At 39.9% G+C, this 26,120-nt stretch overlaps 1 protein-coding gene across 1 annotated transcript in view; it reads right to left on the bottom strand.

Moving 5' to 3' along the window:
* Nucleotides 1–1,768: 1,768 nt before the first annotated feature.
* LOC121442637 (cytochrome b-245 heavy chain-like) overlaps nt 1,769–26,120 on the bottom strand; it is a 36,371-nt gene continuing 12,019 nt past the window's right edge. The window contains exons 4-13 of the mRNA XM_041644238.1: nt 25,752–25,836; nt 24,108–24,253; nt 20,305–20,495; nt 18,475–18,604; nt 15,957–16,049; nt 12,614–12,867; nt 7,321–7,483; nt 5,860–6,006; nt 3,084–3,208; nt 1,769–1,906 (exon numbers count right to left, since the gene is read on the bottom strand). Coding sequence (XP_041500172.1) covers nt 1,780–1,906; nt 3,084–3,208; nt 5,860–6,006; nt 7,321–7,483; nt 12,614–12,867; nt 15,957–16,049; nt 18,475–18,604; nt 20,305–20,495; nt 24,108–24,253; nt 25,752–25,836 — 1,461 coding nt within the window. The 3' untranslated portion in view covers nt 1,769–1,779. The remainder of the gene's footprint in view (nt 1,907–3,083; nt 3,209–5,859; nt 6,007–7,320; nt 7,484–12,613; nt 12,868–15,956; nt 16,050–18,474; nt 18,605–20,304; nt 20,496–24,107; nt 24,254–25,751; nt 25,837–26,120) is intronic.

Genomic DNA, 26,120 nt, shown 5'->3' with positions numbered 1-26,120 from the left:
TGTGGTGCCATGTGCACATCTAGGAAGATCTTATTTGCCGAATCCAACCTTCAGTGTTCTAAGGATGTTAGCAGAATACAGGCAGAAAAGTAATATAAGGGACATCGGAGCTCTCACTTCATCTAGTCCCTTCAAAATGCCCGCATAACATCAAAATTTGGACCAGAATTGAAAAGATTCAACACTATATGAAGTCAAAACAAGATGACTCTGAATGCCTCTTTCAATTATATGCAATATATACACCACAGAAATGGAGGATGAAACATGACCACTGTGAGACCCCTTCCCCTGCCTCTTCCTTTTGAGTGTACTGTATTTTCTCTTCTGTTGTTTCCACACTTCCCCTTCTCTGCACTAAGACCTCTGCCCTTTCCTCTGCTCTTTATTCCTCATTGCCAAAGCTGTATAGCTATAAATATTTGTATCCTCGGTGGTGGGGCAATCATAACTATTTTTAAAGAACTTGTGACTATTCTAGCAGTGATTTAGACTCTGTTTTGTGCTTCTGACTACCCATCAAATATTGGGTGTGATTTCACTATTTGAGGGTTACAGTTTCTATGATTTATATTTCCGGAAAATGGTGACGCTGGTAATAGTGGTGATGAAAATACTGTAGTAAAAACAACTTATTATATACACACATGAGATTTATTTGTGTAGGCATTAAATCAAAAAGAATAAATGGATTCTAAGCAGGATACGTATTATCAGATACACATTTGCTAGAATTCAGTTCAAATTTCACAGACCATTTCTGGCAATAAACAGATGTGTTTTTCTTTCAGTCTTATGGACTAGGACTAGAAGTGTTAGCCAGCAGCATCATAGGAGTTTAGGTCTCTGACTTCATCTCCCCTGCCTCCAAATAACAGCAGGGTAAATACACTAAACCAGGCTATCCCACTGGTTTTCTTCCCCCAGGGGAATCAGAATCCTCTGATCTGTAAAAGTAACAGAAGGATAATTTTGTCTCTGATCTTAAGTTAATTCCCTTGTGACATTGTGTAGTTCTAAATGTTTCCATTTGTTTGTTCACTCACTCATTCATTCAATAAACTGACCTTGAACCCCACTCTGCCAAGCACCTTGCTAAATGCAGACTGCTACCTTAACTCCAGCCAGTCTAATGTTCCTTTGTAGGAATAATCTTTGACACAGTTAAGCTGTTGTGCTGGTAAACTGGAAAGCACTTCCACGTCAATACTGTCACTAGGAAGTATTAAGTCACTGCCAGCATCATTATTTCTTCCATAAAAATCACTCTCCTTTTGCATAATGCTAACTAATGTTAAAAATGAAACAAAAATGAGGATTGATAAACTACTCTTTGTAGTACTCTCTTGTAGGAGAGGGCAGAAAAATTGATTGCTGAGACAACCTGGTATTAAATACGAAAAGATTACCACACATGGAGTCAAGTGGCATAGATTGGGTTTCAGCTTCTGAATGTGAAGGAAGGTGCTGAAATTATTTGAGCTTCTATTGTTTATCCAAAAATGAGTCCCAGATAATTCTTGACTAACCCTCTTCTGGCATGGCAGAGGGAAATGTGACATAAAGCAACATAATAATGTTTGTAAAAGTGCTGTGAAGGCCGTGAAGCTCCATGCAAATGTGACCTAGCAAGCAATCTTTGCAATTCTTATAAGGGGGTGGCTATGTCATCATCGTTTCCTTTTCTCCTCCTTTCTTCAGAGAATGGGGCTCATCTAGTCAACCAGCAATATTGGGGCATTTGGCAGCATACACTTATTTCGTCATAAAAGAGCCGAGTTAGAAGTTTTCCTTGTTGAAAATAAAATGCACCCCACGAGGGCCGGACTCGGAGTTGGAGATGCTTTGTTTGTTGAGGGTTTTAGCCAAGGCTTCAGGACCACAGAGGAAAACTCCTATTCTGGTGCTTTTGAGAAAGAAAAGAAAGTTTCAGGCTTTGGCATGAGTTGAACAACAAAGTATACAGGTAAATTTTCTATGAAGTAGAGCCCCTTCTAGTCCTATGTTTTCCACAAATGAGAAAAAATGTTCACATTGATCACAAGGAGGAGGCTTAATTCTGATTGTAGGCTCAGCTGGAAAACTCAAAAGTGGTTGATACCCCCAGAAAATGAAATCCAAATAGAGATTTTGGAAATTTCTACCACAAGAATATCAGGGCTAATATGTGAAGCAACAATGTACTTTTCTATAGGACTCTAGTCCCCCACCCAAATCTTTCTAGTATACTAAAATCAGTAACAAACCCTCATTGGGTACCCCAACTCTGACAGCAGCTTCATCCCTTTAAGTTTTATAGTTGAAATCCTTGCTTTTCAAAATGTGGTCTCACGCCATTTTTTTTTTAAAGCACCATGTTTTTTTTTTAATAATGCAGGTTCCTAGGCCCATTTCACACCTAATAAATCAGAGCCTGTATGTAAAAACATAGCAAGGGATATATTTGCCATTCAAAGAGCGGAAAGCATGGTGCAAATAAAGCAGGTGTACCAAACCTGGGGCCAATGGGCCACATGTGTATCAAAACAGCTGTGCATGCAGCACAACACATTTGTAGATGATGTTGCCATGGCAAGTCAAAGTGTTTGCCACATCTATTCAAAAAGATATATTTATGGCAAGCTCATGAGTTTTTCACGTGTTCTAGGAGACAAGGGAATTTCCTCAAGGTTTCATGATTGATAAAACTGTAGTGACACCAGAAAGAAACTTGTGTCATCTGTCAACTTCTGATTTGACTCAGACACTTGAACTGAAAGTGAAGGTATAATATTCTTAATAATAAGCATAAGCAGTCCTCACTACTTAAACATATACACTAGGGAAATTTGGGCAACTAAACTAGAGAAATTCTATGGTGCAGCTTGGATTAGGACGTTGAGAGGACTACTCTCCACATAATTTTGCTATGATTTAAAGATTGTTTCTTAAAGTCAGAGATATCAGACATCTGTTGGAGAAGAACTCAACCCCATTACAGTATTATGGAAATGTTAATGCTAACTTTTAGACTATAAAGGACAGTCAGTGCTCGGAGCTGCTGCTTTCTGGCAGACCACAAGTTTCAAGACCACACTGCTTACTTAGGGTGTTGACTTGCAATTGTCTTGAATTCATTATCCCAGTTGGGTCGTCCATACTGAGTCTTTTGTTTTAGGCCTGTGATTACATCTTTCTCCTCATCGTGGTGTACAGCAAAGTGATTAGCCTGTTACAAAGGACATATATTCAGAAAAAAACAGAAAAATATGGTATAACACACATTTTACAAAACAAGCTCTTACCACTCATCACATACACAAACACGCACGCGCGCACACACACACAAACAGGTTATGATGATAAGGGGTGAAGAAAGGGAATGAAAGGGTCCTCTATACCCATCTGCAATCAAGATTCAATGCTAGACTTATGGATATCAATAAGTCAGTGCTTTATGAGACAATGGTATAATCAATGGTCAGTAACTCCTTTTACAGAAGGTGCCTTTGTAAAAAGCTTTGTAAGTTCGGGTGTAAAAGAGACAACATTTGAAGCAAAACATCCCCTGCATTAAAGTGAAAAATCCTCTTTTGCAATCCAAATAAGGCCAACCTAAACTTGAAAGTAAACGAGAAAGGAAATAGAATATAAAGATGATATAACATAATGAGAAGAATAACTGTGCCCCGGATGAAACGTGGCCTTGATGCATTACAAAAGCCCCAGGTGCCTACAGACCTTCACTGCTGGCCCAGTTAGTGTAGGCGGGTAGTAGAAAAGTTGAAAAGAGATGAATTTCAAATGCTATGACAGGAAATCTCCCAGCTGCCTGTAATTCATTTCCAAGTGCTGATCTCCCATTGTCGGGTCAAAAAGAAATCAGCCCCAGTCTTTCAGTAAGTGATCTAGAGCCGCAGACGTTTGTGAGTCATGGCAGGGCTCAAGATGAACCAAGGGCCGGGACTCTGAACGGCTATGGAGCCAAAGGGACACCAATGACAGGAACACAGTGAACCTTTCTGTCCTGGTCCTAAGCTAACAAAGCTAAGAGGTCAACTTATTCCTTCCAGTCTTTGACACACCCTGACCTCAAGGTCACATAGAGCAAGTTTTAGCTGGTTGCAAGGTTAAACCAAATAATACTAAAGTTATCTATTTCCTCCTTGATTGACTCAAAAGTTCTGTTTTTGCCTTCAAGGATTGTATTGCCTTCTAAGAAAAGCAAACTGTATACTCCAGGGAACCTGACCTAGTTTCCTTTCATGTTGACGTCATAAAGTTTGATAAAATCTACTTAGGAGAGAAAGGGTTTATTTGGTTCACAATTCCAGATTACAGTTCACCATTGTGGAGAAGGCAAGGTGGAAGGAACTGGAAACAGCTAGTCATATTACAGTCAAGAGCAGAAAGAAATACATACACGCATGCTGCTTGCTTTCTGCTTCTATGCAGTTTTCTCCAGTCCTGTACAGTTCAGGACTTCCTGCCCAGGGAATGGTGCCACTGGCAATGGCCCGCATCTTTCCACATCAATTAGCAACTAAGACAATCCCCCACAGATATGCTCCTAGGCCAATTTGATCTAAATATTTACTCAATCAATTGAGATTCTCCTCCCAGGTTGACATTTAAAACTAATCATTATAGGCCCTAATGAGGCTTCATACAGAATTTCTTAACATTGTCAACCATAAGATGTTTATATTGCTAAGTGTTCTGTGAGGGAGGATATATTGCATTCAGTTGAAGACAACTAACTTATTTTATTTTATTTTAGTAGTCTCCAAATATTTTTCATCACACATCCATATATAATATATATCCAAATTGTTCTCCATTATATAGGTAGTTTTATTTAATTTGTTTAATTTATTTAATTTGTTTTTTATTTAATTTGTTATTAATAAAACAACAAATTGCTGAGAGTTGCTGACTGCAGGTTCCGGAGCAGTCAGGCAGCCATTTACTTGTTGGATGCCTTTAAGCAAATAACCTACTCAGTTCTAAGCTTTTGACTCTAATGAGACAATAAATTTGACAAATAAAATTAGACAATCCACACAAGCACTAAAAACAATGCCTGGGGACTGGACGGTGGGGGCAGACACCCTTAGTCCCAGCATTCTGGAGACAGAGGCAAGCAGATCTCTGTGAGTTTGAGGCCAGTTTGGTGTACAAAGTGAGTTCCAAGACAGCAAGGACTGTTAGGCAGAAAAAAACCCTGTCTCAAAAAAACAAACAAACAAAACAACAACAACAACAAATGCCTGGAACAGAATTCAGACTCTGCAAAGCATTAGTTGTATGACCCGAAATCCATAAATGTTCACGTCTCTTACAAACTTTAAATCATATCTAGATACTCATGACACTTGCGACAACATAAATCCTATGTAACTAGTTCTTATACTATACTTGAGAGCAATTACAAGAAAAAGACAGTATATGTTCAGTATGATTACTTTTATCCCAAATATTTTGATTAGGTTAATGATATATAAAGAGCAGAACCTCAGATAGACGGAGAGCTGACTGCATATAAATTTATTGAATATAGCATAAAACATGTATAACATAAATTAATGTACAAGACAAGGATAGACTTTTCTTCTCATTTCCATTTTGTGTTTTGAGATTCCTGCTCCTTGGTGGGAACAGTGTTCTAATGTCAGCACAGGCCCCTTAGTTTGGAATCAAGTCTCAATGGTTTAAATATTGTGACGGCGCTACTGAGTGAGTGTGAGCAAGCTGGGTCACTTGAATCCATTAGCTGTCCCTGGGGAAAAATGCCGTGCACAGAACATACCAATAGGTAAAAGGAAGCCAGCAAGCTCTGGGCATGCTAAGAAAGCCTGAGAGCTGTCACCTTGTCCTCACCTGAGCATCATCCCAGCCAGTAAGGTAGATGTTGTAGCTGAGGAAGTCGGCGTTATTCCTTTCCTGCATTTGGGTCTCCAGCAGCTGCAGCAGGTCTGCAAACCACTCAAAGGCATGTGTGTCCCTGTACAGCCAGTAGAAGTAGATCTGGAGAAGGAGGGGACACAGATCGGATTATATAAGGGGTAGTCTTTATCACCTTCAAAGAATGGGTTTCTAATGCTCTCAACCTTTTCATGATGCCCACAAGGCCTAGAAACAGGGTTTCAGAAATCTGATGGTATTTGTCATTGTTTCAAGACAGGCTCTTTAATATAGAGCTGGTTCCAAACTCGGCATCCTCCTGTTTCTGCCTCTCAAGTGCTGGGGTTACAGATGTGTATTACCACACTGTGGACTTGTTACACAAACCTTCTTTGTCCTTCCAGCACAAAGATCAGGAAGTAGCATTTGGAAGCTACTGGCAAGTTGGTTCAGTGAGTAAGAGTGCTTTCTGCTCTTCCAGGGGATGAAATTCTGTTCCCATCACCCATGTCAAGTGGCTCACAACTGCCTGGTACTGTTTCTCAAGGGCATCTGCACTCTTCTAGCCTCTAGCAGCACCTCTATATATCACACACAGATGAGCACACACATTAATTAAAATAAATATTTAAAAGTAAATCAATAAATTGATGGTTTAGTTAATACATAGCTAATCCCCATCTTGTGGTTCTCTAGCTTCCCTGTGTCAGATGCTACTTCTCTCCCAGAGTTCCTGGCTTCCTATGTATCTGCTCTGAAAATGACCAAAGAAATCAACACAGTGGCTACTATAGGACTTCCCTGCCTGGGACTGCCAACCCCCCGACCAAGTTCCTAGGGGGAAAAATTAGTTTTACTCATACCTTTGTCACATAGAAAAAAAGTAAGATAAAAGAATGAAATATGAAGCTAACCTCAATGTCCCTAGTAGAACCAATCTTAACAGTTACTAGAATAATCTGAGATTTACCAAGACGTCTTTCATCAAGTAATTGACATGGAACAATCCCCTAGGAATTTATCCCCAAGAGACATCCACAGGCAAGTAAAAAGTTCCACAACTCCTACCTTATTCTGCTAAACAGCAGTATTGAAAAGCTGAAAATAGAGTCAGTATCATTATATAATCTAATATTATATAAGGTAGGATGGGGCTAGAGATATGGCTCAGTCATTAAAAAATAGAAAAAATTAAAAACAGAAAAAATGTTTTCTCAAGTTTGTTGAATTTATAATACTGCTAAACAAATACAGCATGTTACTTTTGCTAACTGGTCTGTTTATATGCAAGCACATGAATTTATCTGACAATCCTCTGAGGAGAAGTCTGCCTCTCTGCAGTCACTCAAACCTTCCCCCACTTGCCCTGATCTCTGAAAGCCTTGCATTTCAGCATGGGATCTAATCTAGGCCCTCCAGAGAATAAGAGGAACTTACCTTTTTGAGCCTCAGATTTGTGGCATTATTGCAATATTTGTACCAGACAGACTTGAGAATGGAGGCAAAAGGCGTGACTCCGATCCCCGCTCCCACTAGCATCACCACTTCATAGCTGAACACATCTTCACTGGCTGTGCCAAAGGGCCCATCAACTGCTATCCTGAACGGAAAGGGAAAGGGATAGTTGTAGGTGTTCCTTAATCTGCACAGGAAGTAGAATACATGCTGTTGTTGGACATGTGTGCTATGCTGAATCTGCTGAGATAGTGTATGTATGGGGAGTCTCTATAAAATGGCTTTCCTGTAAGTCATTTAATGCCACCACTGGGGCTGAAAGTAAGACTATAAATGATTATCTAACTGAAAACCTTTACTAGCTTACCATGAGCTTTTCCCCATTTTTTCTCTTCTTTCTTTCTCCACCCAACACACACACACACACACACACACACACCTACCTTTAAATTTATTTTCATTGTGTATGGATGCTTGCCTGCATGAATGTCTGTGAACCAGGTGCATATGTGGTACTCATAAAGGCTAGAAAAAGGATAGTTGATGGGGGAGAGTCTTCTGTTTTGTGTTAATTTCATTGGTTAAATAAAGAGACTGCCTTGGCCCTTTAATAGGACACAAAATTAGGTAGGCGGAGTAAACAGAACAGAATGCTGGGAGAAAGAAGCTGAGTCAAGGAGTCACCATGATTCTCCATGTGTCTCCAGGCAGACACAGGTTAAGATCATTCCCGGTAAGCCAGCTCGTGGGCTACACAGATTATTAGAAATGGGTTAGGTCAATATGTAAGAGCTAGCCAATAAGAGGCTGGAACTAATGGGCCAGGCAGTGTTTAAAAGAATACAGTTTCCATGTAATTATTTCGGGGACAGCCGGGTGCCAGGGATGCAGCCCACCACTCCTATTTCAACAGAGTGGCGCCCAGAGTGGTAATGAACTCCACGTAAAACCTGAGAGAGCTTAATTTTAATCAGAGAAAAAAAACAGAGTTTAACACAGCTTTTGGCTGTTAGTTGGTGGCGTGCTGTAGAGAGATTTCTTGATTTGGTATCACCAGCAGAAAAAACGCTGCGTCATTTTAAAGCGCAGCTTCCTGGGGCTGTGCTGCCAGCGTGAATTCTGGCTTTAAAGCATTTCAATGGATTTTATGGGACTGGATGTTTGTGTTCCTGCTTGGGATCAGAAGGAGAGTGCTCTGAGACAGTGGCATGGCTCAGCGCTCCCCGCCTGCACCTGGGCAGACTGCAGAATCAGGCTTAGGCAGGCAGAAGAGCATGGTGGATTCCTGCCGCCATACAGAGACGTGTTTTCAGACTGTGCAGTGCTCTGCGTGTCAGATTTGGCTGTAACTTGGATGAAAAGAATTTCTGTGCTGCACGCTCAGTCTCAGAATTAAAGTGCTGAGTGCCGCTCCTACCTGGTGGCCCCAGAGCTAGCACAAAATGGTCCATCCTCCATTTTGAAATTTTCCTGACTCAGCAGCAGGAAAAAAAACTGGCTTTTTAAAAATGCCGGCTTTCTGGGCTGTACCACCATTGCAATCTCTGTCTGGCTCCTGCAGGAGACAGAGCTTTTGAATGGAGCATTTGGAGTAAAGTGCTACGATTTGTTTGATGGCAACTAGACTCACTGTGTACTTAAAAGGAAGTCATTGTGTGCTGTGGCTCAGAGGCATGAGCAGCTCCGCCATGTTGGACTGGGCGGGGCCAGCAGGCAGTGCCTGTTTTTGACCTAGGAATTGTCACAGCTTAGATTCTTAAGCGCTTAGTGATTTAAAGGCGCAAAACAAAGTGCTCCTGGAGACGGAACACGAGCAAGGAACTCAGGACCACGAGGGGTGCACCCACACACTAAGACAATGGGGATGTTCTATTGGGATCTCACCAAGGCCAGCTGGCCTAGGTCTGAAAAAGCATGGGATAAATCCGGACTAGCTGAACATAGCGGACAATGAGGAATACTGAGAATTCAAGAACAATTGCAGTGGGTTTTTGATCCTACTGCACGTACTGGCTTTGTGGGAGCCTAGGCAGTTTGAATGCTCACCTTACGAGACCTGGATAGAGGTGGGCAGTCCTTGGGCTTCCCACAGGTCAGGGAACCCTGATTGCTCTTCGAGCAGATGAGGGGGGGGACTTGATCGGGGGAGGGGGAGGGAAATGGGAAGCGGTTGTGGGGACGAGGCAGAAATCCTTAATAAATAAATAAATTAAAAAAAATAATAATAATAAAAATAAATAAAGACAAAAAGGCTTTAAGAAAAAAAATTACAGATTCACAATAAAACAGATTCAGACACTGTTGAATGAATGTATGTAGGCTTGAGAGAGAGAAGAAAAAAGAATATAAAGAATAAAGTTAATGTCTTAAAAAAAGGGTAAAGTCTTTAAAGAGACAGAGTACAGATAGTTAAGAGATTAAAAGAAATAAAGAAAAATAAGCCACATAAAAATGGAAAATTCACAGAGAGTCTGGATTATGTACATTGTGTTTTCTTCAAAATTTTTGACTGTGAAGGAGCTAAGTACAGAGAGACATTTCATTACATGGGCTGCCAAGCTAAACTAGAATGGATATAAGGGTATTATGATTTCAAAATTTGGGTCTAAGGATATGATGCTTTGGAGAGGGTCTTCATTTGTTTTCACAGAGGACCAGACCCTGTGGATTGATTCTATCCCGATATGGTATGATAGACCATGACCTCCAGAAAAGTTGCTGTGAACACCCTCAAAAAATTACTTCACTGAACTGCCAACTGAGATAAACCTGGCACACAGGTTACACTCTAAATGATCTGATTGACAGCACCCCATTCAGCAGGAAGCAGTTTGGAGAGAAAAAAACTGCGGCCATGTTCCCAAAATATTGTTTATAAATGTTCTTTTACATTTAAAGGGCGAAATGATATAGGTATGAATAATTTGCATTGGTATGGATTTTAAGGTCAATTTTGTTATATGTATTTCTGATCTTGATTAGGTATTGTGATTGTGTAGTTCATTTTTAAAATGTAATGTATAATTAGAAAATATAGGTTGTTGATGGATAATCATAAATAATAGTCAAGTTTGTAGTTATGTTACTTAGATTTTCTAGATATATAGAGATATATTTCAGATAGGCATTCTTCATATCTCTCAAAGGCTGCAGAATATGGCATTTAAAATATTTTAATAACTTAGGACTTTTCATGACAATGAGACATGTCTGCTCCTGGCGGCACCAATCTACTTCAAGAAGAAGATGGGCATCGAAGAGGCTCCTTATGGAGTTTGATAGCCATTTGGGCAAGAAACTGCTCTTGCCTGGACTGTTGCATAAAATGGACACAAAGAACCCGCAGAGAGAGGACTGCTGAACTTGCCTAAAGGTGAGATGGTCTTTTGGGGTTCATGACTCATGAAAGAGTCTGCGAGACATTCTGCAGGACACAGCAGATAGTGACTGAACTGTCTTTGAAATTTCCTGCTTCATGGAAATATCTGCTTGATACGATGGGCCTGAAGGCTAAAGATGGATGCCCCAATGGTACAGAGGAACTTTGGGTGACTGTACAGGCAGCGAGATGTCTCTGCCATTTCTAGAGCTTTGGATTTCTTGTTTGCTTAGGTAATATTATATCCTTCTGGAGTCTTTGATGGAGTTGAAGAATGGTTAGTTATAGTTATAGTTTTCCTTAATTATGATAAAAGATAAAATAGATATAAATATTATAACTGTAATTCTTGCTTAATATCTGTTTTGTTATATGTAATCTTACTATGTTAAAGTGAAAGCCTTTCTTTTTTGTTTAAACAGAAAAGGGAAATGATGGGGGAGAGTCTTCTGTTTTGTGTTAATTTCATTGACTAAATAAAGAGACTGCCTTGGCCCTTAAATAGGACATAAAATTAGGTAGGCGGAGTAAACAGAACAGAATGCTGGGAGAAAGAAGCTGAGTCAAGGAGTCACCATGATTCTCCATGTGTCTCCAGGCAGACACAGGTTAAGATCATTCCTGGTAAGCCAGCTCGAGGGCTACACAGATTATTAGAAATGGGTTAGGTCAATATGTAAGAGCTAGCCAATAAGAGGCTGAAACTAATGGGCTAGGCAGTGTTTAAAAGAATACAGTTTCCATGTAATTATTTTGGGGCATAAGCTAGCCATGCGGGCGGCTAGGTGCCAGGGACGCAGCCTGCAGCTCCCTATCTCAACAGATAGTGATCGTGAGTCCCCTGTAACTGGAGTTAAATAGTTTTGAGTGCTTAGAATCAAACCCAGGTCTTCTGGAAGCACAGCCAGTACTCTTAATGGCTGAGCCATCTCTCCAGCTCACTTTTGTCTCTTGTTATGGAGAAGTATATCTGATTTTTGCTATTATTATTATTATTATGATGATGATGATGATGATGGTGTGTGTGTGTGTCTGTGTGTGTGTGTGTGCACATTTGCCGAAGTACACATGAGAAACTTTCAGGAGTTTCTCTTCTTCAACCATATAATCCAGGAGGACAGGGAATGGACACTCAGGACATCTGGTCTGCACAGCAAGCTCTATTACTCATCAAGCCATATGGGAAGCCCCTTGGGTTTTTTGCTTCTTCATTTGTTTGTTTGTTTTGTTTTTTTAAAACCAATCTCAAGCAGCCCAGGCTGGCCTCAAAAGTTTCTGTGTTATCAGGGAGAACCTTGAACTCCTGATCCCCCTGCTTCCACTTCCCAAGTACTGGAATTATAGGCATGGGCCCCATGCCTGGCAGGGCAATCCAAATTTGAAATTCCTAATTGCATTACATATTAAGATAAGAATGTTTTACATAATAACATAGTGTTGAGTTGATAGGATCACTTTCCATTTGTTTATTCAGGAAATAACTTGAAAAGCCTTTCTTTAGTGTCTACAGTGTCCCTAGTACTGTGTGAGACAAGTGGAGAGAAGGATGCAAAACAAATAATACTTTCAAACAAATGACATCATTTAAAATTTAAGAGTATCTCTGATATAATTTTTGTTTGTCAGAAAAAGTTAACATAACTTGGCCTTGACCCTTACATATTTAAAGAAAGTTGAGGTTATTACTAATACTTGATATCAATGCTTTCTAGTTTACCTAAGATATCTAAATATATGCATAAACACACCACATGCAATGGTAAACAGACATACACTATATTCTTTGAACCAATGTGCTTTGTCACTCAGAAGATCAGGTGGTGAGATGGAGAATCACAACTATTTAGCACCATTTCTCCTAAACTCATGCACGTTTTCCATGTGTTCTGTACTCACTTAGGTAGTTTCCAGGCATCTTGGAACTCTTGCTTATCACAGCCACAAGCATTGAACAGCCCTTCTGTCCAGTCTCCCACAATACGGATATGAATGCTAAAAAAGTCTTCCTCAGGCGCAGAGGTCAGGGTGAATGGGTGCCATTCCAGCTTGGACACCTTAGGACACTTGACAAAAATGTACTGTCCCACCTCCATCTTGAATCCTTTCTTCTTCATCTGAAGCTCAATGGTTTTGAAAGGGTGAGTGACCACCTATGGAATAAAACATGACCCCGAAAATTACGTGTCACCAAAACATTTGCACTTTTAAGATTCACATGGATAAAATAATTAAGATGCCCTACCTGTGCTTCTTTTGAAAATACCAACACAGAAGCAGATATATCTGTCATTTGGCATTTGTCCTCAATTATAGCCTTTGGCTAAGGGTGGACTGAAGGATGGGCACAAAGTCCTAGTTTTCTCTCTTCAGTCTGAGACAGCTCCAGCTCTCCCTTGTAGGATCAGCCGACATTGCAGCTGTAACCACAGTGGGCACCAGGTCAACTCCTCTCTCTTCCTCATTTTACCTTTCTAAATGTTTTAACTGTTTTTCTCTTGTTTGTTTTGAGATATGGTTTCTGTATGTAGCCCAGGGTAGCTTGTAACTCGTGATGTAGCCCAAACTGCCCTTGAGTTCAGGCTCTCCTTCTTCAACTTCCTGATTACTGGGATCATGTGAACGTGCTACCACATCTGGTTTAACTTTCATTATGAATATAGCCCCTGAGAACACACTCCTAATAAGTCTTTTACATACATTTCTGTTTCACAGTCTCTAGCAGGAAATGAAAACTATCCATCTGTTGTGATTTTTCTCTCTCTCAGATGCTAAAAAAGACACAAAAAATAGAAAGAAAAGTTTCTAGTTCATTCTTTCTGTCTTCCCTGGTCATGAGAGAGGGCGTTGGCAGATAGACAGAACGTAGAGTTTTCACTAACTAGATATATTACAACAGCTCCCAAATGAAGTTAACCATACTGTCTGTTCTTGTACTGAATCACACCTTAACGTGCCCTGCTTCTGCACTTCTCCTCCCAGAGAGAATGCCATCCATCTCTCCCCAAGTCAGGCACTATATTTATTCTCCATAAACACAACAGTCCATTTAAGGTCTATCTGAATTATCCAAATCTAGTAAATAGATAGCTAACTCTAAAACAGAACAGAATAAGGGAAACAGAAAGTAGATCCTCTTTCTTGTCAAAAGGATATTGTCACTTGCAGGTCTATTTCAGCACTACAGCAATGCTCTGGAATCAACCTAACTGTGGCAACAATGACTGGATAAAGAAAATGTGCCGCATTTTCACAGTAGATGGCTATTAAAAGCTTTAAAAGGGTGGCATCTGGCCATGTGCAACACGAACCTGAATGACGTAAGTGAAATAAGCCAGGCACAAATGCAGCATAACCTCACTCATACGATGAATGCGAGAGAGTTCAGCGCATAGAAATTGAGTGTAAGAGGGTGGGCGGCAAAGGATAAGGGGAGCAGGGTGGCAGGAGGCATGGGAGTTCATAGGTACTGACTTACAGTCAGGTAGAATGACTAGGTTGTGGTGTTCTGGTGCTGAATGGTAGGTTGCATATGTCAAGACTTCTGGGAGACTGGGCATTTTTATAACAGCGAAATCATGTATGTTTGACTTGAAAGCTGTGCTGCTGCTTTACTTGGTTACACAGGTATAGCACAGGGGAACACTACATTGTAGCTTATAAAGATATACAATTATGAGCTAACTGAAAATGAAGTCAAACTTAAAACCAAATGGAAAGGTAATGTACTGCTCGAAGACACCTACCATACCTAGAAGAATTTCAGAGGTACAAGTCCAGACAACCCAAAGGACATCAAAGAAGGGAAAGTTCTAGAGAATGGAAACAGCTTTTCCGAGCTCACTGATATTGCTGAGCTTTTCTGTCCATGAGAAACTTCAGAAATGTGGGGACTGCTACTAATAAAAGTTACTATTAAGGCTGCAGCCAAGTGCCAAAGTACATGCTTAGCATATGTGATGCCTGAGTTTAACCCGTAGAACCACCAAAACATTGTAAAACATTTTCAAAACTTGGGATTTAAGAGTACCTTATACAACAAGGCTGCAAACAACTTCCTCTGCTCTGAAATACAGAATTGGAAAGCATCATTTTGAATAGAGAAAATTATGTTGAAAATTGTTTACCATGTTGTAATTTTGTGTAGTAAAAACAGTTCTTTCATGTTGCAGTTTTATTATTATACGCACAAGGAGACGTTAACAAAAGACATTTTAGTAGATAGCACTCTCATTAATATTTTTAGATAACCCCTGTTTCTTGTATTTCATGAGAAGAAAGTGAACGTTTATTTTCTTCACAAGATAACAAATTTACCCTAGAAATACATTAAGGAGAAATATTTGTCTGGTTTGGTCATTTCTTATTTATGAATGGAAAAAAATTGTGGCAGGCATCTTTGTCAATTGCTAGACTTTTAAAAATAATACAATATACATAACATAAAAGGAGAGCCGTTGCATGTTCCTACATTGCAAAACTCTCAATGCCAGCAGGACTAGCTCTACTATGACTCTCCATAGGTACCAACTGAAATAAGTTAGAAGGAAGACAGAAGGAATTTTTGTGTCTTTCAAAACATAACCTACAATAGGCTTTTTGTAAATCCTTTTTGAAATGAATTGATCATAATTAAATTTTATTTGACAAAACAATCTTGTTGGGTATTTACTGTAACAAGGAACTTTCCTATCTATCTATCTATCTATCTATCTATCTATCTATCATCTATCTATCTGATAGAGTCTATCTAATTGTATATCTCTCTCTTTATTTCATAAGGAAAAACAAAACATAGGAAAACAGAGAAAAAGCACTCCAGACTTGGAGCCTGGAGACCAAGTGCAAGGTAAAAATTATGTCTTAATCCACTTGATATATTGAACACTGCAGCATTAATACACTGTGATTACTTATAAAGAATAGAAAAAGGAACTAGAAAGGTCTTTCAACCTCCTTTATATGCTTCTTGCTGTTTTTAGTACCTGAAAGTTTTTGTCTCACTAATACATGTGTGTGTGGAGGCAGGTATCATAAAAAGTGATACGTTATAGTGTCCCCACTTAAAGGCCAATTCATTTCATCATTAAGTTAAATTCATTCAATTAAACTGTAGGGTTTCTGTTTTCAGTTTAATAAAAATAACATGGCAAAGAGATCTTTTTGAACATCAATGTAGAGAATATGAGGAGACATGCCCATGCGATACTTAGCTACTAAGAATTCCGACATGAGTGAATACCTTGGTGATGACCACCTTCTGTTGTGATCGCCAAAACCGGACCAGCCTCTCACAGAGATACAGGAACATGGGACCCACTATCCATTTCCAAGTCTGTAATTGCATCAAATACAAAATGAGATGTGTTAAGGGGAGTGGTGACAGCTAGTTAAATATTAAGAAGAAGAAATCATTTTACAAGCCAGGCTAACCTCTGTAAGCTTGTTTAAGTATTTACTACTGATGAGCAGTTTTTTTAAAAATAAAACATAATATATTAAACTATCAAATGTTAAGATAAAGTGTAAAGTCAGTAAAACAGACGTTGGGGTTATATGTTGTATGATCTGTAGCTGTGGTGTGAGGCTTTCCAAAGAAGAATTTCCTACAAGAATGAGCTTTCCTCTCAGTGTTACAACCAAAGTTGGACTAGCCTACAACAGAGGACAGATGGTCCCAGAGTGAACCTGACTCTTCAGCAACACGAGATTTTTTTTAATGCAACGTTGCAATTGTTTTCTCCCAGCCATTGAGTCTCCAATTAATCTTTTTCAAGATGACAAATTTTGTGCAAGACTTCAGCTGTCTTCCTCAGCATTATGGCAAACTCTAGGAGCTATGCGGTACTTTTGCTGAAGGGACACACATGAAGATTCTAAAGCTTCTATCTAAGTCTCTGATTAGAATATAGAAATTGCTTCATAGATTTTTAGGCTCCAAATCAACATTTAGGCCCAACAGTTCTACCAGTTGGATTCCTAATCTAATATTTGAAGTACCAAAAAATTAGAAATATCTAAAATTTAATTTTCTAGAATGGAATCTGAAGCAGAAAATAAGAGCCATGTTCCTCATATATTCTGGTTGGTTTTGTTATTGTTTTTCTTGTCAACTTGACACAAGCTAGAGTTATCTTGGGAGAGGAATCTCAATTGAGAAAATGCTTCCATCCAGATTTCCAAGTCTGTAGGGCATTTCCTTGATTGCTGATTGATGAGAGAGGGCCCAGCTCATTGTAGGCAGTGTAACACTTGGGCTGGTGGCCCGGGTCTCTGTAAGAAAGCAGACCAAGCAAGCCAGGAGAAGCAAGCCAGTAAAAGCAAGCCAGTAAGCAGTACCCTTCCATGACCTCTGCATTAATTAGTTCCTGCCTTGTGTTCTTGCCTTCACTTCTTCAGTGATGGAGTGTGACCTGAGAGTTATAAGCTGAAATAAACTATATTTTTGACATTATATTGTTGGAAAAATTAAAAGTACTCAGATTCTTCACACCACTATTCAAAAGTGAAGAATATCTGTAACAGAGGTATGGAGTATTCTTTTGGTCTACCTCATCTTTATAAGCTGGATATTTAAAACTCTCCCATCTATTTCCTGGTTGATACCATAGAGTTACATTTAATGGCACTATACTTGGGCATTTCCTTTGATAGCCTCAGAAACCTAGAAGTAATTTTGTGACTGTTGCCTGCAAAGATAGTAGAACTCACTCTAGCTGTCATCAAGGAACTGTGCCTTCCATAGCCTATAAACTAACTAAAAATAAGGTTTGTTTTGTACGCTTTCTATTAATGGCTGAATATAGTAGGGGCAAGTCAATGCTGAGTCAGCTTGATTTCATTTATGAACAAGGATACTCAAAAACATTAAGCTGCTTTAGAGTGATGGGCATAGTAAAAGAATATTCCCATGCCAACAGGAGAAAATGGGATAGATTTGTCTTTATGTTATACAATGCAGGAGAGTTATAATACTAGTTATACAAAAGATTTAGAGCACTAGTCAGAAGCCTGAGACAAATGTTGACTTTTGTTTCATTTTACAACAGTGGCTAGCACAGCAACCAACAGATTATAATGTCTACCAACGGAAAGAAAGATAACATGAAGATTATAAAGCCTGCTTTATGGGGCAGAGATATCGAAGACCACCCAGAGTGGAGTTCAGAAGAACTCTCTATGGGAGAAAGCAAGAGTTTCACCTTGTTTCCCCGTTAGCCCTTGCCTTGCCTCTCCTCTTTCACAAGGTGACTGCCTTTGGTGTTTGTATGATTTTGGCTGTGGAACCTTTGTCATCCTGATAGATAGGATCCTCTGATGAATAAAGGCAGCTCAATGTGCTAATTCATCTGTTTTCTTAACAGTTCTGAAGCCATATAGAATTCCATATAGACTTCCCGGTAACCAAAGAGATCCACAGCTCCTTATAGGTGGATCATTTGAGCCATACAACTCATATCAGGATAGAATCCCTAAGTGCACCTCTGAAAATCATTAACTGATATTATTGTGATCTTCATAGCCAGAAGAAGAGGAGGAGATGGTGGTGGTGGTAGTGGTGGCTCTTAAGCCCAAAAAGCAATTTAAAATCATTGCTTTCCAACTTCATTCTAGGACATTGACAACAGATCAATGTAAAGTTTGTTTTTCAAGAAAAAGTTCTAGCCAATTCACATAGTAAAGTATCTATAACAATATTTGTACCTGCTTCTTAAACCTACCAGTAATAGCGCTTTAAAAGAAATAATAAAAATACATACCATAGGAGGGTTTCCAGAGAACTTGGGTACTGGGCACTGCTTTATTTTTCCCCATTCTGAGATTTTGTCTTCACAGAATTTTATATCATGCTCATTCAAACTATCTGTAGTCTGTCCACGTACAATTCGTCTGATGAATTAAAAAAAAGTAAGTCTTCATCACTTACTAACGAGACAGTAAGCTGTTTGAGTGTTTTAGACCCTTGGAATCCAGGGCCTCATATATGCTAGGCAAGCACTCTAACAATGAGTTGTATACCCTTACATTTCCTCCTTAAAGATTGGATTTAGTGACCAATGGACATGGCATGGGAAAAGCAGGAGTCTGAGGAATAGTAATTACAAAAGATCTTTATTCTCTAGTTCCCATGGGGAATAAATAATAGAAAAATACGATTTTTCTCCTTGTACTCTAAATAATAGGAGCAAAAGTCTGCAAATCAGAATTTCAAATCTAGTTCAATTGTTACCTAGCCATGAGATCCCGAACAACCACTTAACCAGTGTAAATAGCAACTGTGACTTAGATAGAGACTAAGCAAATACATCTCTGTCTAATCCAAAGGAAGACAGCTCTCTGTGCCACTCTCCAAACAGGAAGTGGTGGGATTGGTAAAGGAGAGAGAGGAAGTAATGCCTCACTTTTGTAGGATTCTCTGAGATAGCTGGATTGTGAGCGAGTTTCACCTTAAGACACTGTTACTTTAGGGGACTCAGGAGATTGTTCATCCCACAGATTTCTCAGTGCTTAGAAAGAGTTTATGAGGGTTTCAAATCGGGAAGTAGGCTAAGAATGCACATAGAAGGTGGCCCCAGTTGCTTCTTCTCATCCTTCCTCTTTTCACTCTCAAGACTTGCTCACCCCTAGCTGACTTGGCTTGAGTTTTGCATATTGACTTTCCCCCACCCTTATGTTCCTGGAACTCTATACCCATCATGGAACTTCCCTGGGCTTGGCTCTTCTGTGCAGGTGGTATAAAAGAGTAGAAAAATGAAACCTGATATTAAAGCAGATTTTCCCAAGCATACAGTCTAGCACCGTGTTTCTTTATGGGAGTGCTCACCACAGCCCACTCTAGAACACCTGTTCTGTAGGCTACACACCACTTGGGAGTGGTTCAGCACATGTATTTTTACCATTTTTACTTTGGGGTTCCAAATCTATACATTAGAGGAGTTAAAAGAAACATCGAATGTCAAGTTCTTAGCACTTGACATAGAGCTTGGTAGAAGTTATTACTTTTATCATATTCAAAAGTTGAAAGGTGTGTTTTTCTAGCGGGCATTCCTCCACAGTTCTGCAGATAGATCCTCATACTCAGAAGGCAACCAGTAATGATTGTTTGCTTAAATCAAAACCAGTTGGACAACAGAAAACCTCTTCAACTGATTAATCACTAACTCTTTTACTTTGGGATTTTGCTTAACCTACTTGTGATTTACCCATAGGAAACACTGTGGTGGACAGTCAAGAACCTACCAATGCTTTCAATAACGTATGGCCAGCATAGTGCAGACTACCTTGCTTCTCTTTAGAAGCAATCTACACAATCATACACAGTAGCCTTGAAACTAAACATAGACAGTTTATTTTATATATTGGGTATATGTTTCAAGCTTATTTTAAGTAGCTGCATTATAAATTAGATGGGTACAACAAGAAAGCAAGGATGTTGTTGTTTCTTTTGACTGACCTCTGCTGTCCTATTACATCCCCTCAGCAGAAAGGATGATCATACAAAAGCAAGGAAGTCACTGTGCCTGTCACTGGGCAATAATACACCTAGACAGTGAACCCAAAGCCTTTGGCAATGGAGGTAAAAAACTCACTCAGCTCCATGGATGGCAAGGCCGATGAAGAAGATCACAAAGAGATGGTGTGTATACCAGAATACTTCAAAGTAAGACCTCCGGATGGTTTTCGTAGAGGATGTGATAATTAATATGAGACACAGTGTGATGACAACTCCGGTGATGCCAGCCAACCGAGTCACGGCCACGTAGAGGCCTCCTTCAGGGTTCTAGAAAATAGAAACATGCAGGCTCATAATTGCAGGAGTGTCACTATTAAAGCTGTTGTATAATTTATTTCCTGTCCCTTTGGCTAGCCTCATCATAGCGCTCAGAGAGATATGGTGTTGAGGCTTCCAAATTTAAACTGTTAACCTTGTTGAGATGTCATGGATAAATAAGAACTATTACAATTACATTCTATGATTCTAATGGAGTTCAACTATAAAGAACTGGCCTAGTAAAAGTTGTCCTCAAAGTGTCTTATGTTCTCTATCTCTTTGATTTGAAAAGGTCACAGTGCTTAGTTGGCTAATGAATTTAGAATAGATGCCATCTGAGGCTGGGCTTCACCATGCTGGATCCTGAGATGACAGTTCATGGGCAAGTGACTTAGAAACAAGGTGTTCCAAGAGAAGCCGCTCAGCAAAGGCACAGCTCAGAGAAAAGGAGAAAGCCAGGCAAGGGGCAACTCACGGACAACATCTCACAGGGCTAGCTTTAACTTGACCTTAGAGATGTTCTCTCATTCTGTCTATTTCAGGAAACTGAAAATAAAATGGTAAAATGCTCAGATCTCTTAACAGTTGGCAAAAGCAGGCCACGATACACAGAGATACACAGGGTTAGGCTGAGGCTATCCCTTGTGAGACTGACCCTATTTTGTTTGTTTGCTTTGCTTTGTTGTTTTTATCTCCCATCTCAGAGAATTCTATTTAATAAGGCTGAGAGAATGTCGTACCCTCAGGCATGCACAAACCACTCTGAGAGTAAACTATACCTCAGAGTTTGGACTGACTAAAGGGAAAGAAGCTATACTTCAAGGCCTGCATTCATCAGTTATTTGCCAAAGGCATCTCAGGGAGAAGTAACTAAGCAGATCCTTTCAGATCTCATCCTTGGGCAGAGACACGGGGGGCCTCAAGGCAGTCCGTAGAAGAGAAGACAGGCGAAAGAATTGAGAAGGCACATACTGTGGGGGGAAGTTCAGACCCAATAAAAGTGACCCAAGGAAACTGGGACAGAGTATGACAATGTCAGTTCAACTAATATGGTCAAATTGTCATCCCTTAACCAGATTACAATCCACGGTTCCAGAGAAGCTAGGTAACAAGGAGAACCCTAAGAGGGACACATAGATCACCCTGGGAAGGGGAAATAGATAAGATCTCCTGGGTAAACTGGGGGGGGGGCAGTAGAGGGAAGAGGATGGAGGAACATGTGGGAACAGGATGGTGGGGAGGGTTGGATTGGGAGAGCAATGAAAGAGAGATCTTGATAGAGGGAACTTTTATGGGGTTAGGGAGAAACCAGGCGCTAGGGAAATTCCCAGGAATCCACAAGGGATGACCCTAGCTAAGACTCCCAGCAATAGTGGAGAGTGTGCCTGAAGTGACCTTTTCCTGCAATCAGATTGGCGAATACTCTGACATCCCAGAGTCTTCATCCAGTAATTAACGGAAGCAGATGCAGAGATCCACAGCCAAGTACCAGGCCGAGCTTGGGGAGTTCAATCAAAGAGAGTGAGGAGTATTATATGGGCAAGGGTGGGAGACAGACAAGATTATGATGGGGAAATCTACAGAGATAGTTTACCCGAACTAGTGGGAGTTCATGGACTCTAGACTCTCAGCTGGGGACCTGCATGGGACATGAACTAAGTCCTCTGCATGTGAGTGACAGTTGTGTAGCTTTGTCTGTTTGAGGGGTCCCTGGCAGTGGGACTAGGATCTATCCCTGGTACATGGGTTGACTTTTTGGAGCCCATTCCCTATGATGGGTTGCCTTGCTCAGTCTTGAAGCAGGGGAGAGGAGCTTGGTCTTGCATCAACTTGATGTGCCAGGCTTTGTTGACTCCCCATGGGAGGCCTTAATCCTTTTTGAGGAGTGGATGGGGGTGGGTTCGGTGGGGGAGAGGGAGTGGGAGGAAGGGCAGGGGAGGGGAGGGGGACTGTGGCTGTGGTTGGTATGTAAAATGAATAAAAATTTTAGCCGGGCGTTGGTGGCGCACGCCTTTAATCCCAGCACTCGGGAGGCAGAGACAGGCGGATTTCTGGGAGTTCGAGGCCAGCCTGGTCTACAAGAGCTAGTTCCGGGACAGGCACCAAAGCTACAGAGAAACCCTGTCTCGAAAAACCAAAAAAAAAAAAAAATGAATAAAAATTTTAAAAAAATTGTCATCCTTATACATCACAATGCACAATGGAAAGAAAAATTACCCACGGTATCAAAAACAAGCATTTATGAATCATTCCAGTTTTTCTTATGTCAGTTTGAATGTAAACATTTTGGAAAAATTAAAGTTTTTTTTGTCTTGTAGATGTTTGTCTAACCTCAGAAAATGTGTTCAAAATTTAGTGGGGAACTTAACTATCTTCCTAAACCACATGGTTCATAAAAATGGCCGGAGCTCCTTTCTACGTGGAAGAAACTCATGGGATGAGAACCCATAGATACCATGGGGGTTCACAGGTGCCCACAAAAACAAAAGTAATTAAATAAATCTTAAAAAACAAGACCTTTCTGAAATCATGTCTGAGTTTAGACAAAACGTGGGTTCTTTACTTATTTCAGATAGCCCTGTTCTTTTCTTTCTGCCTCCCAGAAAAATAAGTAAGTCAGTAAGTAGTTCCAGAGCTACCCCCAATTTTGGATCATATATGATTCATACAAATACTGGATTTCTTTTTATTTTATTTTATTTTTATTTTCTAAAAAGGAAACTATCTTTTCTTCATTATACATACCAATCCAAGTTCCCACTCTCTCCCCTCCTCCCATTCTCTCCACTTACCCCCCTACCTCCATCCACTCCTTGGAGAGGGTAAGACACATTGCTTTAGAGAAGGTTCAAAGCCCTCCCTACTATATCCAGGCTGAGCAAGGTATTCATTCAAAGATATTAGGCACCAAAGAGCCAGTACATGCAGTAGGGATAAATGCTGGTGCCACTGCCAGTGGCCCCTCAGTCTGCCCTAGCCAAGCAACTGTCAACCACATTCAGAGGGACTAGTTTTGTCCTATGCTTGTTTCTTCCCAGTTTGGCTGAAGTTGGTGAGCTTCTATTAGCTCAGGTAAACTGTTTCAGTGGGTGAATCCATCATGGTCTTGACCTCTTTGTTCATATTCTCACTCCTCCCACTCTCTAACTGGACTTTAGGAGCTCAGTTCAGTGCTCTGGTGTGGGTCTCTGCCTCTGTTTCCAGCAAATACTGGCTTTCTTAAGCCTTCCCTCAAATCATCTAATATAAGCCTAAGTGGCCTAGCAAGTCCCTTATAACATCCTCTGCAGGTATTCACTTGGACATCTTTAAGGCATGAAATCTCTTTCATTGTGGCAAATAGTAAAGCCAATTTTGATTGCACATGAATCTCTTCTTTATTTTATTGTGCACAGTCATGGGTGAGTGTGAGTTCCTACAGGATCTGCATACAAAATTTCTGCAGGAGAGTCCAGGGTTCAGGAAATACCTGAGTAGTCTGTGCACATGCCACCAAGGGGGCTTACATTCTAAGCCATTGGCAAACTTTCATTGTTGACTTTAAAAGACAAATTAGAGATTTTCATTGTTCTCAGTTTTAATAGCCCAGAAAACATTTGAATCAGAAAAGAGGAGGCTTACCTTGATTTTTTCTCTAGCAAAATTGAGATACTCTTCATTGTCCTTGTCACCAATTTGAGAGAGTGCTACTGAATATGGGTCAGAATTGTTGACTCTGGCATTCACACACCACTCCACATTGAACAGATGTGCAATGGTGTGGATCGCTGAAGAGGGCAGAGAAGAGAAACAAAGAAAAGAAGAGGGATGCAAACATTATTGGAGTCAAGGTTTCTGGCCACAGCCTCTGACTCCCAAGTGAAACAAAGGGATGTGGTCCAGGATGCTGTAAACAAAAACTGGGTCCCAATAACCACTGAAGCAAGACAGTTCTAATAGTCCAGCTTCTTTTCACCTGTGTGACTGTGAAAAAATTGTGCAGCCTCTCTGGTATTACTTCCCTCATTTGTAAAATGAATGTTGAACTAACAGTTCTGAAGATTCAACCAATTTCTAAGATAGACATTTGATATAGTCACATCTTCTCTTTTTCCCTAATGTATCTGTGCTCAAGTGAGAAAACAAATCATGTGATGTCTGATAAATCACCTCCAGAGTACAGTGACAAACATAATTGAATTAATACGAGCTGATGGTCAACAGCATAAATGTCTGAACATAAGTTACAAAGAAAACTGCATTCATTATGCATTATCATTTGCCTAGAACTTCCTAGGGACTAGTACTGTTAGAAGGGCTTTACCATTACTCAACCCTTATATGAAACCAATGAGCTAAGTACATTCAGTATCAGGTCACCTAAAAGATGAGGGAAACGGGGCATAGACGGCTGTAAAACCTTGCCCAAGGTCACCTAGCCAAAAAGCAGCTGAATTGGGGATCAAATCCAAGCTGTGTGGCACCCGTGTCTGCATTCTTACTGGTATAGCACACTGTTTTCCAACAGAATATTACCATTAATTTCTCTTGAAGCATTTCATTTAGCACAACTCAACGTCCTGCACAATCTTATAGAAGAGAAACCCAGTTAAACACCTTTAAGGTAAGCTCATTTTCATCAGGTAAGAGAGATTCCTCACAGGCAGACTAAAGACTTTTTTGTTTATTACTATTTGTGTCTATTTTCTGACATATAAAATATTTAAGTGAATTCATGGAGACTATAGTAACAGTTCTAGGCACATCCCCTACCACAACAGTGATAATACAATACATTACATATAAAAACATATTGTATGCATACATATATGCGATAATAGTAATAATCACTAAGGTATGTAGGTGATAAGGGGTTCCTTAAGATGTTTTCAATTTATAGCTCATATTTCTGTAGATTTACTGCAAAAATCCACAAAGTCTACATTTGTAGCAATGTAATTCGGTAGAATTAATAAAAATTTTTATGTGTCCACTAACAAACATTTTTTCATACTAAGATCATGGAAAATGGTGAGAATACGAGGGCAGACTTTATGGCATATTGTTATTTTATATATATAAGAAGATCGTATGGTTTTCAAAAAAACACTGTAAGTGTAAATCCTAACATCAGAAAATAGAGTTTGAATGCATTTGAACTGAACTTATCTGACCACCATATAACGGACATGATGGACTTGTAGAGTCGGATACACGTGTGTATCCAAGAATAGAGGGCTCCTCTGTTACAATTGGTTTGCAATTCAAACGCCTTTTCAATCTTACCAGTGTGAAGCGCTATCATCCATGCCACCATTTTATGGAAAGTGAGGTTCCGATCCAGTTGTCTTCGAATTCTTGTTGAGCAACACTTTGGATGAAGAGAAAAGAGAATGGTGGAAATTGTTCATGTCAAAGCCTTCTATGTCCCAGGTGCTTTACATGCATCAGCTCATGTAATTCTCATAACCGCTCTACGAGGACATATTTCCATCCACTTGGTTGATGAGAAAACTGGTGGAGTTAGTAAGTCATCTCTCCCCGTTCAAACAGCAAGCTTAAGTAATATAGTTCCTGTTCTCATAGTGACATGAAGCCCTCTCTCAAATACCTTTCTCATTGTATAAAGTTTTAAATTTTGACACAATATATTCC

Source organism: Microtus oregoni, unplaced genomic scaffold, assembly GCF_018167655.1.
Source record: "Microtus oregoni isolate MIOR12 unplaced genomic scaffold, Mior012 000092F_ref0000046, whole genome shotgun sequence".
Taxonomy (NCBI): domain Eukaryota; kingdom Metazoa; phylum Chordata; class Mammalia; order Rodentia; family Cricetidae; genus Microtus; species Microtus oregoni.
Note: the sequence above shows the minus strand (reverse complement) of the source record. Positions and strands in the feature narration are given on the sequence as shown.